Here is a 12,498-nt window from a genome sequence, read left to right as displayed (position 1 = left end):
TCTTCCTCTGAGGAGACCAGAGCTGGGTACATAGTTATGTTTCTCCTCACAACAGCCCTGTGAGGTAGGTTAGTTCCTATGACTGTACTTGCAGTTGCTAGCTCTTAAGAGGCCATAGCTCAGGAGCTGAGCATGTGCTTTGCATGCCGGAGGTCCTAGGTTCAACTCCCAGCAGCTCCAGTTCCAAAAAGGATCTTTGGTAGCAAGGCTGGGAAAAGCCTCTGAGAGCTGCTGCCAGTCATAGGAGACCATAGGAGGCTAAGTGGGCCAGTGGTCTGACTCAGCTTCACGTGTTCCTATGACACAACTCTCTCAGTCACTGTTTGAAGGCAGGCTTTGTGAGTAGGTATCTGGAAATGTTGTCCCAGCCCACTCGGTCTGTGGTCAATGTTCCTTGTGTTGCATAGTGTCGTCCTTAAAGAACAGGGTTTTGCAGGAGAGGTGTTTCCCTTTTTAAATCCCTCTGCTTCTAATGGCAGGTATAGCAGGAAGTCTCTGAAGGTGCTAGGAACAGTTGGGGAACCTATAAACCCAGAAGCTTGGCTCTGGTACTATAGAGTTGTTGGTGAAGAGAGATGCCCTATAGTGGATACCTTCTGGCAGACAGAGACTGTGAGTACTTTGCTGCTTAATGCCATTTATTTACTTACTTACTTACTTACTTACTTATTATTTGATTTCTATACCTCTTTTCATTAAAATAATCCCAAAGTGTTTAACAATATAATTAAAACAATGCACCATTCAAATACAAAAAGTACAGATACATATGTACTTTGTAAACGAGTTGGGTGCTTGTGTGGGTGTTGGGATTCTTCTCCTCTCTCCAAGCACCAGGTGCCAAGCTTTCATCTGAAGACTTACTACTCTTGGTCTGTAGCATAAGATGTTGCTGGGAAATGCATTGGGACCACCTAATATGTCCCAAAGCCACTTATGTCTCAGCTGTTCCTCCTCCATCTTACCCAGCTTGCTGCTGCTAAGAACACTCCAAACAGCCTCATTAAATCCCAGCTTTTCAGCTTTTGCTTCTGTTTCTTTTTTCCAAGCCGGGCCCCTTTTCTCATGCAAGATAATGGCTTAGTTCAGACAGTCACCTAAAGAATGATTTAGGTTATTGTGAACAAGCTGTGATGAGCCTTGGGCTTGCACGCTTCCCTCCGTCTGTTTGATCTAACTCTAGTTAGTTACAATAAACCAGGATTGATAGCCTAGTTTGAATTAACCAGAGTTGGAATTAAACACAGTTTCTTGAGTTTCTACATAACAGGGAATTGGTCCTATTAAAAAATGGTAGTAGAAGCTTTCATTCCTCCCAGGCATGGAGGAGAGGGAATGCATGAACCCTGAACTCACCACGGCTCATTCTCATAGGACTAACTATATCTGAACTGCTTATCATATATTTTCTGAAAGAGCTAGAAATGTGATGATCCTTATGGACACATAACCAGAGCATCTGCGGGTGAGAGGGAGGTACTGTCAGACTCTTTTGCAGATTCCAAGGACAGTTAACAGACAACAGACAGGTGGGCATAGCTAATGGAACCCAGAGGGGAAGGAAGGCTTGAACAAAAACAACGGGAAATCTCTCACCTTGAAGAATACTCCTTCAGGACAGTTGCAACCCCTTCTGCTTTTGAGGTGGAAAGGTGTCCAAAACTTTCACCATGCTCAAGCACAGGCTCAAGTAACACAGGCACACCAGGCATCATTCATTCCAGTGTTTTCTCTTGGTATCCTCCAAGCCCTTTGCTCAGTTCAGACACTGAAAAGCATCTATATGGGTCTGTTTGAGCAGAACAACTTGGTCTTTTCATGACTGTGTTTGGTTTGCTCCTGCAGGGTGGCCATGTGCTGACTCCTCTCCCGGCTGCCATTCCAATGAAGCCAGGCTCCGCAGTAAGTATAGCACCTGCTTGTTCCCTTCTGTTTGTGCAACAGTGCCCTTTCCTTCTGATGGATCTGTGACTCTGGGATTGGAGCTGAGTTGGGGGCATGTTTCTGCCAGGAATCTTCTCATGGACAGATAGGGGTGAACAGCTGCTTATTCCATGGGTGCCCACATTTTAAGTGAACTAAGAGAGTTTTGTATCCTGAAATACAACTTGTATGCTGTCCAGCAGTTTCTGGCAACCTTCTGTGGAGGATCCCTTTGGAGTAGAACTGTATAATAACCTGGGGGGTAACTCTCACTTCTGGGCTTTTTTTTTTTTTTTGCCTTCCCAAGTTGAAAGTTTGTCTCCTCTTCTGGGGTTTAGATTGCATTTCCAGTTCTTCAGAATGCTACTGTGATTATTCTTTGGCAGACCTTTCCTTTCTTTGGGGTGGTTCCTGCGGTGCTGGATGAGTCAGGGGAGGAGCTGGAAGGAGAAGCAGAAGGTTACTTGGTAAGATGAAACTAAGGATTAAACCCAAACAATGTCTGGTATGTTTCATGGCCCATAGACAATGATTGCCATTTTACCCAAGTCTCTGCATGGCTCCTCTGTCCTGGAACAGGGTCTTCCTGCTGCAGGGGCTTCTATCTGCATTCTGTGATTTAGTTGCACCTTGAGGGTGAAAGCAGATGTGATTCAAGAGATTATTATTATTATTATTTAACTTGAAACAGCCATGGTGGGTGATGTCCTCTGATTTTGATCAGAGCCGTGGTGTTGGAAGATTTTAATTTTTTAAAAAATCCTCCCCCATGAACCATTTTCTTGATTTTAGTCCTCCTCCCTCCTGAAGTTGCTATTAGCTCCTTAGGGCAGTGATGATGGGGCGGGTGGTGGTGGTTGCAGGGGGCAATGAAGACTGGCACAGTACAAGTTTCCTGCCTCCCCACCTGTGGTTTTTTAAATCAGAAAAATTACACAGGAGGAGATTTAAACAGTTCTTCTCTTATTCTGCTGCTCCAATTCAAAACAAAAAGTCTGCCCAGTGTGGCTGCTTTTTAGGTTTTGTTTTTTAAAGGTGGAGATTTGGTTTCAGATCTCTTACATCACATCTATTTTGGCCCTGATCATGACAGAGCTGTAAGATGGCTAAGGAGGGCTCTGATCAAATCAAGAGTTTTTCCTCCAGGAGTAGAGAAGCTTTGGATGATTTGAACTTATTTGCAAGTATCTATGAAATGGGAGCAAAGAATTGTGGAACAATCAGCAGAATGGACCACTGCCCAGATTGGGTCATGGCGACTGCAAGGGAATCCGGGGGGGGGGGGGGTTCGCACATATTGCTTGGGTGCTCTCCAGCTTCTGACTTCGGCTGCTGCACTTCAGTGTGTGAAAGATAAAACCCTTCGGTTTAAATTCAGTGATAATGTTGCAGTGGGCAAAGCTAAGGACATCTGGAATCACTGGTTTTTCAATGCTTTGGGTGCAAACATGGAGATGGATTGCCATCTACACCTTGAGCACTGAAATGTTTGCCAATGCATTGAACTGCACTCTGACACGAAGGCATTTTCCTTGCCTAGCATTCTTATTATGGTTCTGAACTTTTTCAGAGGAGCTCAGAAGGAGAGCCTGTTTTAACTTTGCAGCCCCTCCCCACTTGAGGTAGGCTAGGCTGAGAGTTAATTACTCGCCCAAGTAAGCTCCAGATCTCCCCAGCCCCAGCCCAAACCCACTACTCACTATCTAAGATTGATTCAAGGCCAAGTGCGAAGGCCTAGAAACGACAGTATAGGAGCTGCACATAGCTGTGTACTCTCCTGAGTTCTTTGTGAGAGGAAGAACCATTTGGAAGTAGCCCATAATCCAATTCAGACTATTTTGTGCCTGCATTCAGATGTCTCTACACACATACATGGTTTTGTGTGACTGACTGTACCTGTGTTCATTTTTAAAGTGAACCTGGGTGTAGCCCCCTGAAATGCAGGATATAGATAGGTAATGTATTGCTGTACCTGCATTCAGCATAACATGTGAATAACTATAGCTGTCTTCAGATCTGTAGCAATACACAGATTGTACAAGTGTTGAATATAACATGTGAACAGGGCTCATAATCGCACATAATACATTCTGAGTATTTTGTACTCAGAATGGTGCCTGTGGTTCTACTTGCCCTCCCATTTTAACATCTCATCTATCGTTTCCTTTAGGTTTTTAAGCAGCCCTGGCCAGGAATAATGCGCACAGTATACAAAAACCACCAGCGGTTTGAGACCACGTACTTCAAAAAGTTCCCTGGTTACTATGTGACAGGAGATGGTAAGGCTCCACACAGCATCCTCATTCCACTAGGTTCTCCATTTGAAACTTAATTTTCATTCTTTTTCTACTTTGTTTTTTTCTTCATATGCTTGCTGTAATGTAGCCACTGTCCAATCCTGCCTCAGCCTGCAGTCCTATCTGCATACCATTTTTTCTGTTTAGCTGCCTTACAGTGGCTAATTTATTGGTCTTGTTTTCCAGGCTGCAAGAGAGATAAAGATGGTTATTACTGGATCACCGGTCGAATTGATGACATGCTGAATGTTTCTGGTAAAAGCAAAATCTCTGACTCTCATGGGAGAAGGAAACTACTTGTAAATTTTTGCATTCATCTCATAGGAACACAGGAAGCTGCCATATACTGAGTCAGACAATTGGTCTATCTAGCTCAGTATTGTCTTCACAGACTGGCAGCAGCTTCTCCAAGGTTGCAGGTGGGAATCTCTCTCAGCCCTATCTTAGAGATGCTGCCAGGGAGGGAACTTGGAACTTGGAGATGCTGTCAGGGAGGGAACTTGTAACCTTCTGCTCTTCTCAGAGCGGCTGCATCCCCTAAGGGGAATATTTTACAGTGCTCACACTGCTAGTCTCCCATTCATATAACCAGGATGGATCCTGCTTAGCTAAGGGGACAAGCCATGCTTGTGACCACAAGACTAGCTGTTAAAGCTTTTGTCTTTGGGGTGATAAGTTCCCTATTGAATAACTCTTGGCGTGGAGCTCAATGATTATTATTTTTTTTAATGGAGTGTGAACTAGAACCAAATGGGGAAAGAGCATCAAGTGGCACCATTTTGCGCACCAGGGATGCTAAATAAGAGGATGAGTCTGCCAAAGTTGTTGTTGTTGTTACATTTATATCCCGCTCTTCCTCCAAGGAGCCCAGAGTAGTGTACTACATACTTGAGTTTCTCTTTCACAACAACCCTGTGAAGTAGGTTAGGCTGAGAGAGAAGTGACTGGCCCAGAGTCACCCAGCTAGTTTCATGGCTGAATGGGGATTTGAACTCGGGTCTCCCCGGTCCTAGTCCAGCACTAGTTTTTTCCTGTTTGGTTTTTATGGGAGAGAGTAGATTTTTCTTTTTCTTTTTAAGTGTGGGGTGGGGAGGACTCTTAAGAAGAGAATGCTGAAGTCCCTGACTGACATCTTCGGTACACACGTAAGTAGGGTGTGCGGGCATGCAGCCGCTCCCTCTGTCCTGTGCTCACTCATGCTCTTGCACAAGAGGGCTAAAAGTCTGGGGTGATCCCTGCAGTCTGGAAGCATTTAGTAAGATTGGAAACACATCGCTGACCCTCGGCGGTGTGTCTTAGAGCTTACTAAGTGTTTCTGGAATGCAGGAAGCACTCTGGGTGCTCTTAGCCCTCTTGTACGACATTGTGAGTGGGGAATTGCGCAAGGGGTGCTCCTGTCTGCCCGCACACCCTGCTTCTGCACGTACTTTGTTAGGATACGATACGATATGATATGAATATGACAAAGCACCATTCCGGTGCTTCCAAGAGGGAAGAGGTGAGAGGTTAAGGGGATCGCTTCATATCCTCTGCTCTATATCTGGTGGAATCTAGTTTAGAAATAGACGTTTTTAATTTCGTCGGATTGAATTCCCACATGGTAATGAGTTTCCATTGCCTGGTGGCAGGCTGTCTTGCAGTTGAATTGTCTACTCCAACTTCCTCCATTGCAGCACTCAAACTGTGGAATTCCCTGCCCTGTGGGTGATCCATTTCTCTCCCCACTCTCTGATAAACATGTATGTTGTTCTGGCAGGCTTTTAGCCTACTTGGAAATTGACAACTTTCCCCTGAATGGATCTTCAGATTTGTAATTATCTGCTGCTCCTGTTTTAATTTTTTTTTTAATTGTTTGCTGTAAGCTTGAATTGGTAGCTGCCTTGGGTGTGTTTTAAACAGAAAGCAAGGATAAAAATCCTCTTATAAGTATAATAAACACAGTACTTCCTTCTGCATATGGAAATATCTGGTGGGGAGTAAAAACCAACTGCCTTTTATCTCAAGGCATCTTGTAAGAGGAAATACATTCCTTGTCACACAGTCTGGTATTTAGTACAAAAATATTTACTTACTTACTTACTATTTTATTTATTTATTTATTTATTTGACATTTGTATACCACCTAAAACTCGCGTCTCATGTCTTTTAGTTTTTTTAAAATCAGAAACACTCAGACCCTGGGAATGGAGAAGATACTCAAAACAGGCAATTCTTGATAACTTGTCTTGATTGGCATGCTGAGCAATTTTTTTGTGTTAAGCTGCCATTTTTCTTTTTGTATGGCACAGGAGATGAGGGTGTGAGCTCATGGGCCACTGCTCAGTATCTTACTTTTGTAGAATCATAGAGGCAGGAAGTGTGGGGACAGGGCACAGAGAGGAACAGGTGAGCCATGATGAGAGGAAAAACATGACTCTTAGAGTAGCTGAAGCTGAAAGTGGAAAGTCAGACTTGCAGTAAAGGTAAAGTGTGCTGTCAAGTCAATTTCAACTCCTGGTGCCCACAGACCCCTGTGGTTTTCTTTGGTAGAATACAGGAGGGGTTTACCATTGCCTCTTCCCATGCAGTATGAGATGATGCCTCTCAGCATCTTCCTATATTGCTGCTGCCTGATATAGTACCAGCAGGGATTTGAACCGGCAACCTTCTGCTTGTTAGTCAAGCATTTCCCCGCTGCGCCACTTAAGGTAGGTAGCATGAATTGTCCCCTCTGCTAAGCAGGATTTGTCCTGGTTTGAATTTGGATGGGTAGCCACATGTGACTACTGTCTACTATTATTTCCGTTGGGGAATGGGGCCATAGCTCAATAGTGGAGCATCTGCTTTCATGCAGAAGGTCCCAGGTTCACTCCCTGGCATGTCCAGGTAAGGCTAGGAAAGACTCCTGCCTGCAACCTTGGAAAGCCACTGCCAGTCCATGTAGACAGTACTAAGCTAGATGGACCCATGGCCTGACTCTATATAAGGCAGCTTCCTTTGTTTCAGCCCAGATGCACTTCAGTAGCACAGCTCACTAGGATGCTCTCCTCCTGTGCAAGCCTTTTAAAAATGAATGAGTCTTGATTAGCCATTTATCTCTGCAACTATGAGGAAGCTAAAAGTTACAATCCCTCTGGATTCTGCGGAAGCTATTTGCTGTACTCCAGAGGCCGCGGGGTAGGACAGTGTTTCCTTCTGGGTAGGCATCTTCTCTCGGTTACCAGCTAGGGCTCTCTTGCACAGATGACACAAAGTGCTGTGCAAGATCTCTTGCACAGATCACACAAAATTCCTCTTGGATCCCAGATCAGCCCTGCTTGATCAGCAAGCAGAAAGGTTCTAGTTCTGGTATATCCAAGCTGTTGGAACACCATTATTTTTTGTAGACCACTTAGGCAGGGACTTTGGCCATGGAAATAAAACATGACAGCCCTAAAGTCTGGGGGAAAGAATTCTCCAGTGAATATGCTCACTTAGCTGAACCTTCTGCATTTGTTCCCCTGCCCCCCATGGTGGGAAGGTTCCACAACCTGAAATAATGACTTTTCACTGAGTATAAGGAGGCTGCACATGCCCAGTTTTAGTGTGGATGTTGGACAAAGTATTCTGCCACAGTGTGGCCTAATTTGCTTAGATAATAATGGACTCCTTGTTGCAACTAGTACCAGAGAACCTGCAAGTTCTTCTCTGATAATGGCTGAGTGCTCTAAAATATACTTACCTATTGATTATTATTATTATTATTAATTTTAACATTTATATCCCGCTCTTCCTCCAAGGAGCCCAGAGCGGTGTACTACATACTTGAGTTTCTCTTTCACAACAACCCTGTGAAATAGGTTAGGCTGAGAGAGACGTGACTGGCCCAGAGTCACCCAGCTAGTTTCATGGCTGAAGGGGGATTTGAACTCGGGTCTCCCCGGTCCTAGTCCAGCACTCTAACCACTACACCACGCTGGCATGGTTGCACAATCAAGGAGAGGCAGTGCAGGCATTCAGGGAATGCCTGCACTGCCTGTTCAGGGAATAATTCCAAGGCACCTTCTCAGAGAGCCGTTACTTCCTTTTAAATAATCCAATATCTAGTTGTGGCAAAAGTCAAACGGTGCACTCTATCAGCAGTGGAGGGCTTACACTATTAACAAAATATGGGGCTCTTGCATACCTATTTGAATGAATAGCCTTTATTGACACTGCTGCTGGGGGTGACCAACCTGAGGTTCTGCAGCTGCTGTTGTTGGACTACAGCTCCCACCATTTGTTGTGATTGGCGATGATGGGAGTTGTTGTCCAGCAACAACCACTGCAGAGCCTCAGGTTGGCCACCTGTTGGCTACTGAATTGTGCCGTAGTGTGCATAAAAGGCATTTGAATCAGCTGTTCTCTCTTGTAGTCCCTTTTAGAATGTTGTGTTGCACGATATGCAATTTAACCAGGATTTAAGGGAAAGAGTTCCTTCTCCTCCTCCTCCTCCTCCTCCTCCTCCTCCTCCTCCTCTTCTTGTGCTCTGATATTTCTGTGGCCATGGATAATCCAAGCCAGGAACTTGCACTCCTTAACCAGTATCATCATGGCAAATAGGACTTGGTTGAGCTCCAGTCTCCAACCTGGCGCTTGCCTGGGTGGGCCCCCTTCCCCTTTCACGTCATGTCTCTCTCAAAGTGAAGATGCTTAGGGAGAGAGGGCCCGTTCAAGAGAGCTGACCCATTTCTTCCTGCTTGCAGGGCACTTGCTGAGCACGGCAGAGGTTGAATCGGCTCTGGTGGAGCACTCTGCCGTGGCGGAGGCAGCCGTGGTGAGCCACCCCCACCCTGTGAAAGGAGAGTGCCTCTACTGTTTTGTGACCCTCAGGGATGGCCATGATTTCACAAAGAACTTGATGGACGAGCTGAAGAAACAAGGTACCTGGGATGGACTTTCCCCTGTTGCCTGACTAAAGGCTTAGACAACCATGTTTGAGTGGGCGGGGGGTGGGGGTGGGGGTGGGTGGGAGAGTGACACATTTTGCTAGGTTGACAGGAGCTGTGGGGCAGAGTTCAGCACTGCAGGGGTGGCATTGTGCCGGCCCTTTCGGCAAAGAGGTTGCCTGGATCTGGCTGGTTCAAAAATGCCTTCCCTCCTTTAGGGAAGAGACTTTCTCGGGGTGATCCCCATCCTCTGACAGTTCCCTCCGGCCTTGCCGGCAGGACAGTTCTCAAATAAAAGTGTCACTTCTCAGCAATGCCAGAAGCTAAATTTAGCTCTGCTCTCCTGCTTGCTTCCCCCGTGGTGTCCTCTCTGCCAGCTGGCACCCAGCTTGGATGCATAAAGGGCAGGCTGCATGTCCTGTGAACAGGGATGGGCCACGTGCACAGCAGCCCTCCAGCTCCCCTTGCCAAAGGTGCTGCTGGAGGAGAAGTGCTGGAGAAGTGGAGAACTGGCTTGGTGGGGCTGGCCGGCCTCCAAGTTGTCTCCTCCTGGAGTGGCCGGAACTTGCTTGGCTTGTGTTCTTATGCCAAGAGAAATAACTAATGCATAGAGGAAAGCCTTCCAGAGCTGCTGCTTTTTATTGTTCATGGGAAGTAAAAATGGGCATGAGAGCCAGCGTGGTGTAGTGGTTAGAGTGCTGGACTAGGACCTGGGAGACCCGAGTTCAAATCCCCATTCAGCCATGATACTTGCTGGGTGACTCTGGGCTAGTCACTTCTCTCTCAGCCTAACCTACTTCACAGGGTTGTTGTGAAAGAGAAACTTAAGTATGTAGTACACTGCTCTGGGCTCCTTGGAGGAAGAGTGGGATATAAATATAATAATAATAATAATTTTGGTGGCCAAGCCTCCTGTGCAGTCCTGTTATGGGGTGGCTGCTGTTCGCTGCAACAAGCCTTTATAGGACTGATAATGAAAAGACTAAAAATCCCATCATCCCCAAGTATAATTATCTTGATGGAGGTTGTAGTCTAACATCAACTGGGGGCCAAGCTTGGAAACCTCTCTCATAGAGGAATCTCTGAAAAAGCTTCAGAGGGATGCCAAGATTCCCCAGAAGAGTCAAGCTGAAAACTCATCTAAACATTCATCTCTTCTCCACAGAGCTCAAAATAGTGTCACCACCTTACAAGCTCCTGTAACAAATGGATGTACTGAATCCTCTTTTGGAGCCCTGTATGTGACTTAAAGGGCTTTATGAAAAGGGAAGGCTACAGCATCTCGGACTTTTTAGTTTGGAAAAGAGGTGACTAAGGGGAGACGTGATTGAGGTGTATAAAATTATGCATGGAGTAGAGAGAGTGGACAGAGGACAATTTTCTCCCTCTCTCACAACACTAGAACCAGGGGTCACCCCATGAAACTGACGGTCGGGACATTTAGGACCGACAAGAGGAAGTACTTTTTCACACAGTGCATACACAATCTATGGAATTCTTTGCCATGGGATGTGGTGATGGCCACAACTTGGATTCAAGCTGCTGTGCATGTGCAGTGGCCATGTGAGTGTTGACACTGCGTGCAGGCTTCTGGGAGCAGCACTGCAGCTGTGTGGCACTGCATGGCTCTTTAGAACCAAGTGTGCTGCAGAGGGGAGGGGGCAGCAGAGGAGCAGGTGAGACCTCCGTGCCTCCTTTTAAAAGCTACTGCTCTCCACCCCCTCACAGTTGCACAAAATGTTTCGTGGGCATCCGTGGCGCATGTGCAATCTGTGTACAGTGTACACATGTACAGATCTGTACATATGCGCAGTTATTCACACATTACGTTCAGTGCACATACACTTCCTATCAGTACCCCATGATTGAGATGGCCTGTACCCAGGCTCACTTTTAGAACGAATGCATGCACAGTTGCTCACAGGCAACCATGCAACCATGCAACCATGCAGGCACAATGTAATGACTGAATAGAACTGGTCAACATGAAAAGGGGAGAAACCTTTTAGAAAATGAACCATTGCTAACTGGAAATGGAAACTGTGAGGAAAGGAAATGTCGTGACAAGCCTGAAGTGGAAACAGAGGAGGAGAAAGAATTTGCATGCTATAACTTTCTAAATCTCATTCTTGCAAATGTTTTCCACCTCTACTGTTTATGTGCAATGGGATATTCCTATTCAAAGATGGAATGTTTCTTCTCCTTATACAAATCTTGCCCAGATTCTTCTTTCTTCTGTGGTGTGTTCTGTGCTGGGAGTGCATAACCAATAGCACCTCCAGATGTTTCTGGTATCTTGCCTAGTTGCTATTATCTGCTGAGTCAGAGAGGCAAGTACTTATCATGCTTCCTGTTCACAAGGGATTTTGATTTCCTAATGTAATTTGCCCGAACTGTGCTGAGGCTGTCTTAATAATTAAAGTTGAAATCCCCATTGTCTCCTTTGCAGTTAGAGAAAAAATTGGACCCATTGCAACTCCAGATTACATTCAGAATGCACCTGGCTTGCCCAAAACTCGCTCAGGTATGGTTTAGATTTCATTGTTCACACACATGCAGGAAGCACAACTCCCAAGTGTCGTGAATAACCGTAGCCCTGTTTCCCAAGTTTGTTCTAGCACTTGCATGTTCCTTCTCCTTTTCCTTTTGGAGGCGGGTAGCATAGGAATTTGCCACACTAGTAAAGTTGTCAGTGGCTGCACCATGGTCCCTAAGTTAGGCTAGTGCAAAGCAGTACTTAGGCAAATCCTCGTGCTTCTGACTTGGACGTGGCTGAATTGACTGTGCATGAGAAAGTTGGTTTTGAGTGACAGGATTCCAAGCAGGCCATGAAGTGGCAGCTAGATGCTCGTGTAGGTTTGAGCAAAGGATTGTGCATACAGTTACTTCAGGATAAAATAAAGTATTGCATATTACTATGAATATATACTGCTTTTCATCAGAAGTCCTCAAAGCAGTTTACACAGAAACATACAAAATGATTGCTCCCTGTCCCCATAGGGCTCACAATCTAAAAGGAAACCTAAAGTAGACACCAGCAAAAGTCACTGGAGGAATGCTGTGCTGGGGGTTGGGATAGGGATAGTAGGTAGAACTGGCTTTGGGTATTGTTGATCTTCACAAGACTGTGACTTTTCTCTCTTTGAGATGTTGCTCAAAATCTTGCCCTGAGCTATGAATAACTGATAAAATTCAAGTTATTTTGTGGAACAAATGCCAGTTTTATCTCAAGCTTCAGGTCCTCTCTAAGGTTAAAATTTCCTACCTCTTTAGTGTCCAAAAGCACATGTCTGTCCTTTTAACATTCACTTTCTATTGTGGATGGTACTAAATTTGCTCATATCCTAAAATCCAGCATAGCTACCCTGATACCACTTGTAAACTGATTTCTT

The 12,498-nt window shown here is 45.4% G+C and overlaps 1 protein-coding gene across 5 annotated transcripts in view; it reads left to right on the top strand.

The window, feature by feature from the left end:
- The window catches only part of ACSS2 (acyl-CoA synthetase short chain family member 2), a 79,139-nt gene that overhangs the window by 64,477 nt on the left and 2,164 nt on the right, over positions 1-12,498 (top strand). For 4 of the 5 annotated variants that reach the window (XM_053247552.1, XM_053247557.1, XM_053247553.1 and 1 more), the window contains 7 exons: positions 480-612; positions 1,846-1,902; positions 2,310-2,390; positions 4,094-4,202; positions 4,407-4,475; positions 8,924-9,100; positions 11,556-11,630. In XM_053247552.1, the coding sequence (XP_053103527.1) occupies positions 480-612; positions 1,846-1,902; positions 2,310-2,390; positions 4,094-4,202; positions 4,407-4,475; positions 8,924-9,100; positions 11,556-11,630 (701 nt within the window). The remainder of the gene's footprint in view (positions 1-479; positions 613-1,845; positions 1,903-2,309; positions 2,391-4,093; positions 4,203-4,406; positions 4,476-8,923; positions 9,101-11,555; positions 11,631-12,498) is intronic. The other variant, XM_053247554.1, reaches the window with a different exon arrangement.

This window comes from Hemicordylus capensis, chromosome 4, assembly GCF_027244095.1.
Source record: "Hemicordylus capensis ecotype Gifberg chromosome 4, rHemCap1.1.pri, whole genome shotgun sequence".
Lineage (NCBI taxonomy): Eukaryota > Metazoa > Chordata > Lepidosauria > Squamata > Cordylidae > Hemicordylus > Hemicordylus capensis.
This window is presented reverse-complemented; position numbering and strand designations above follow the sequence as displayed.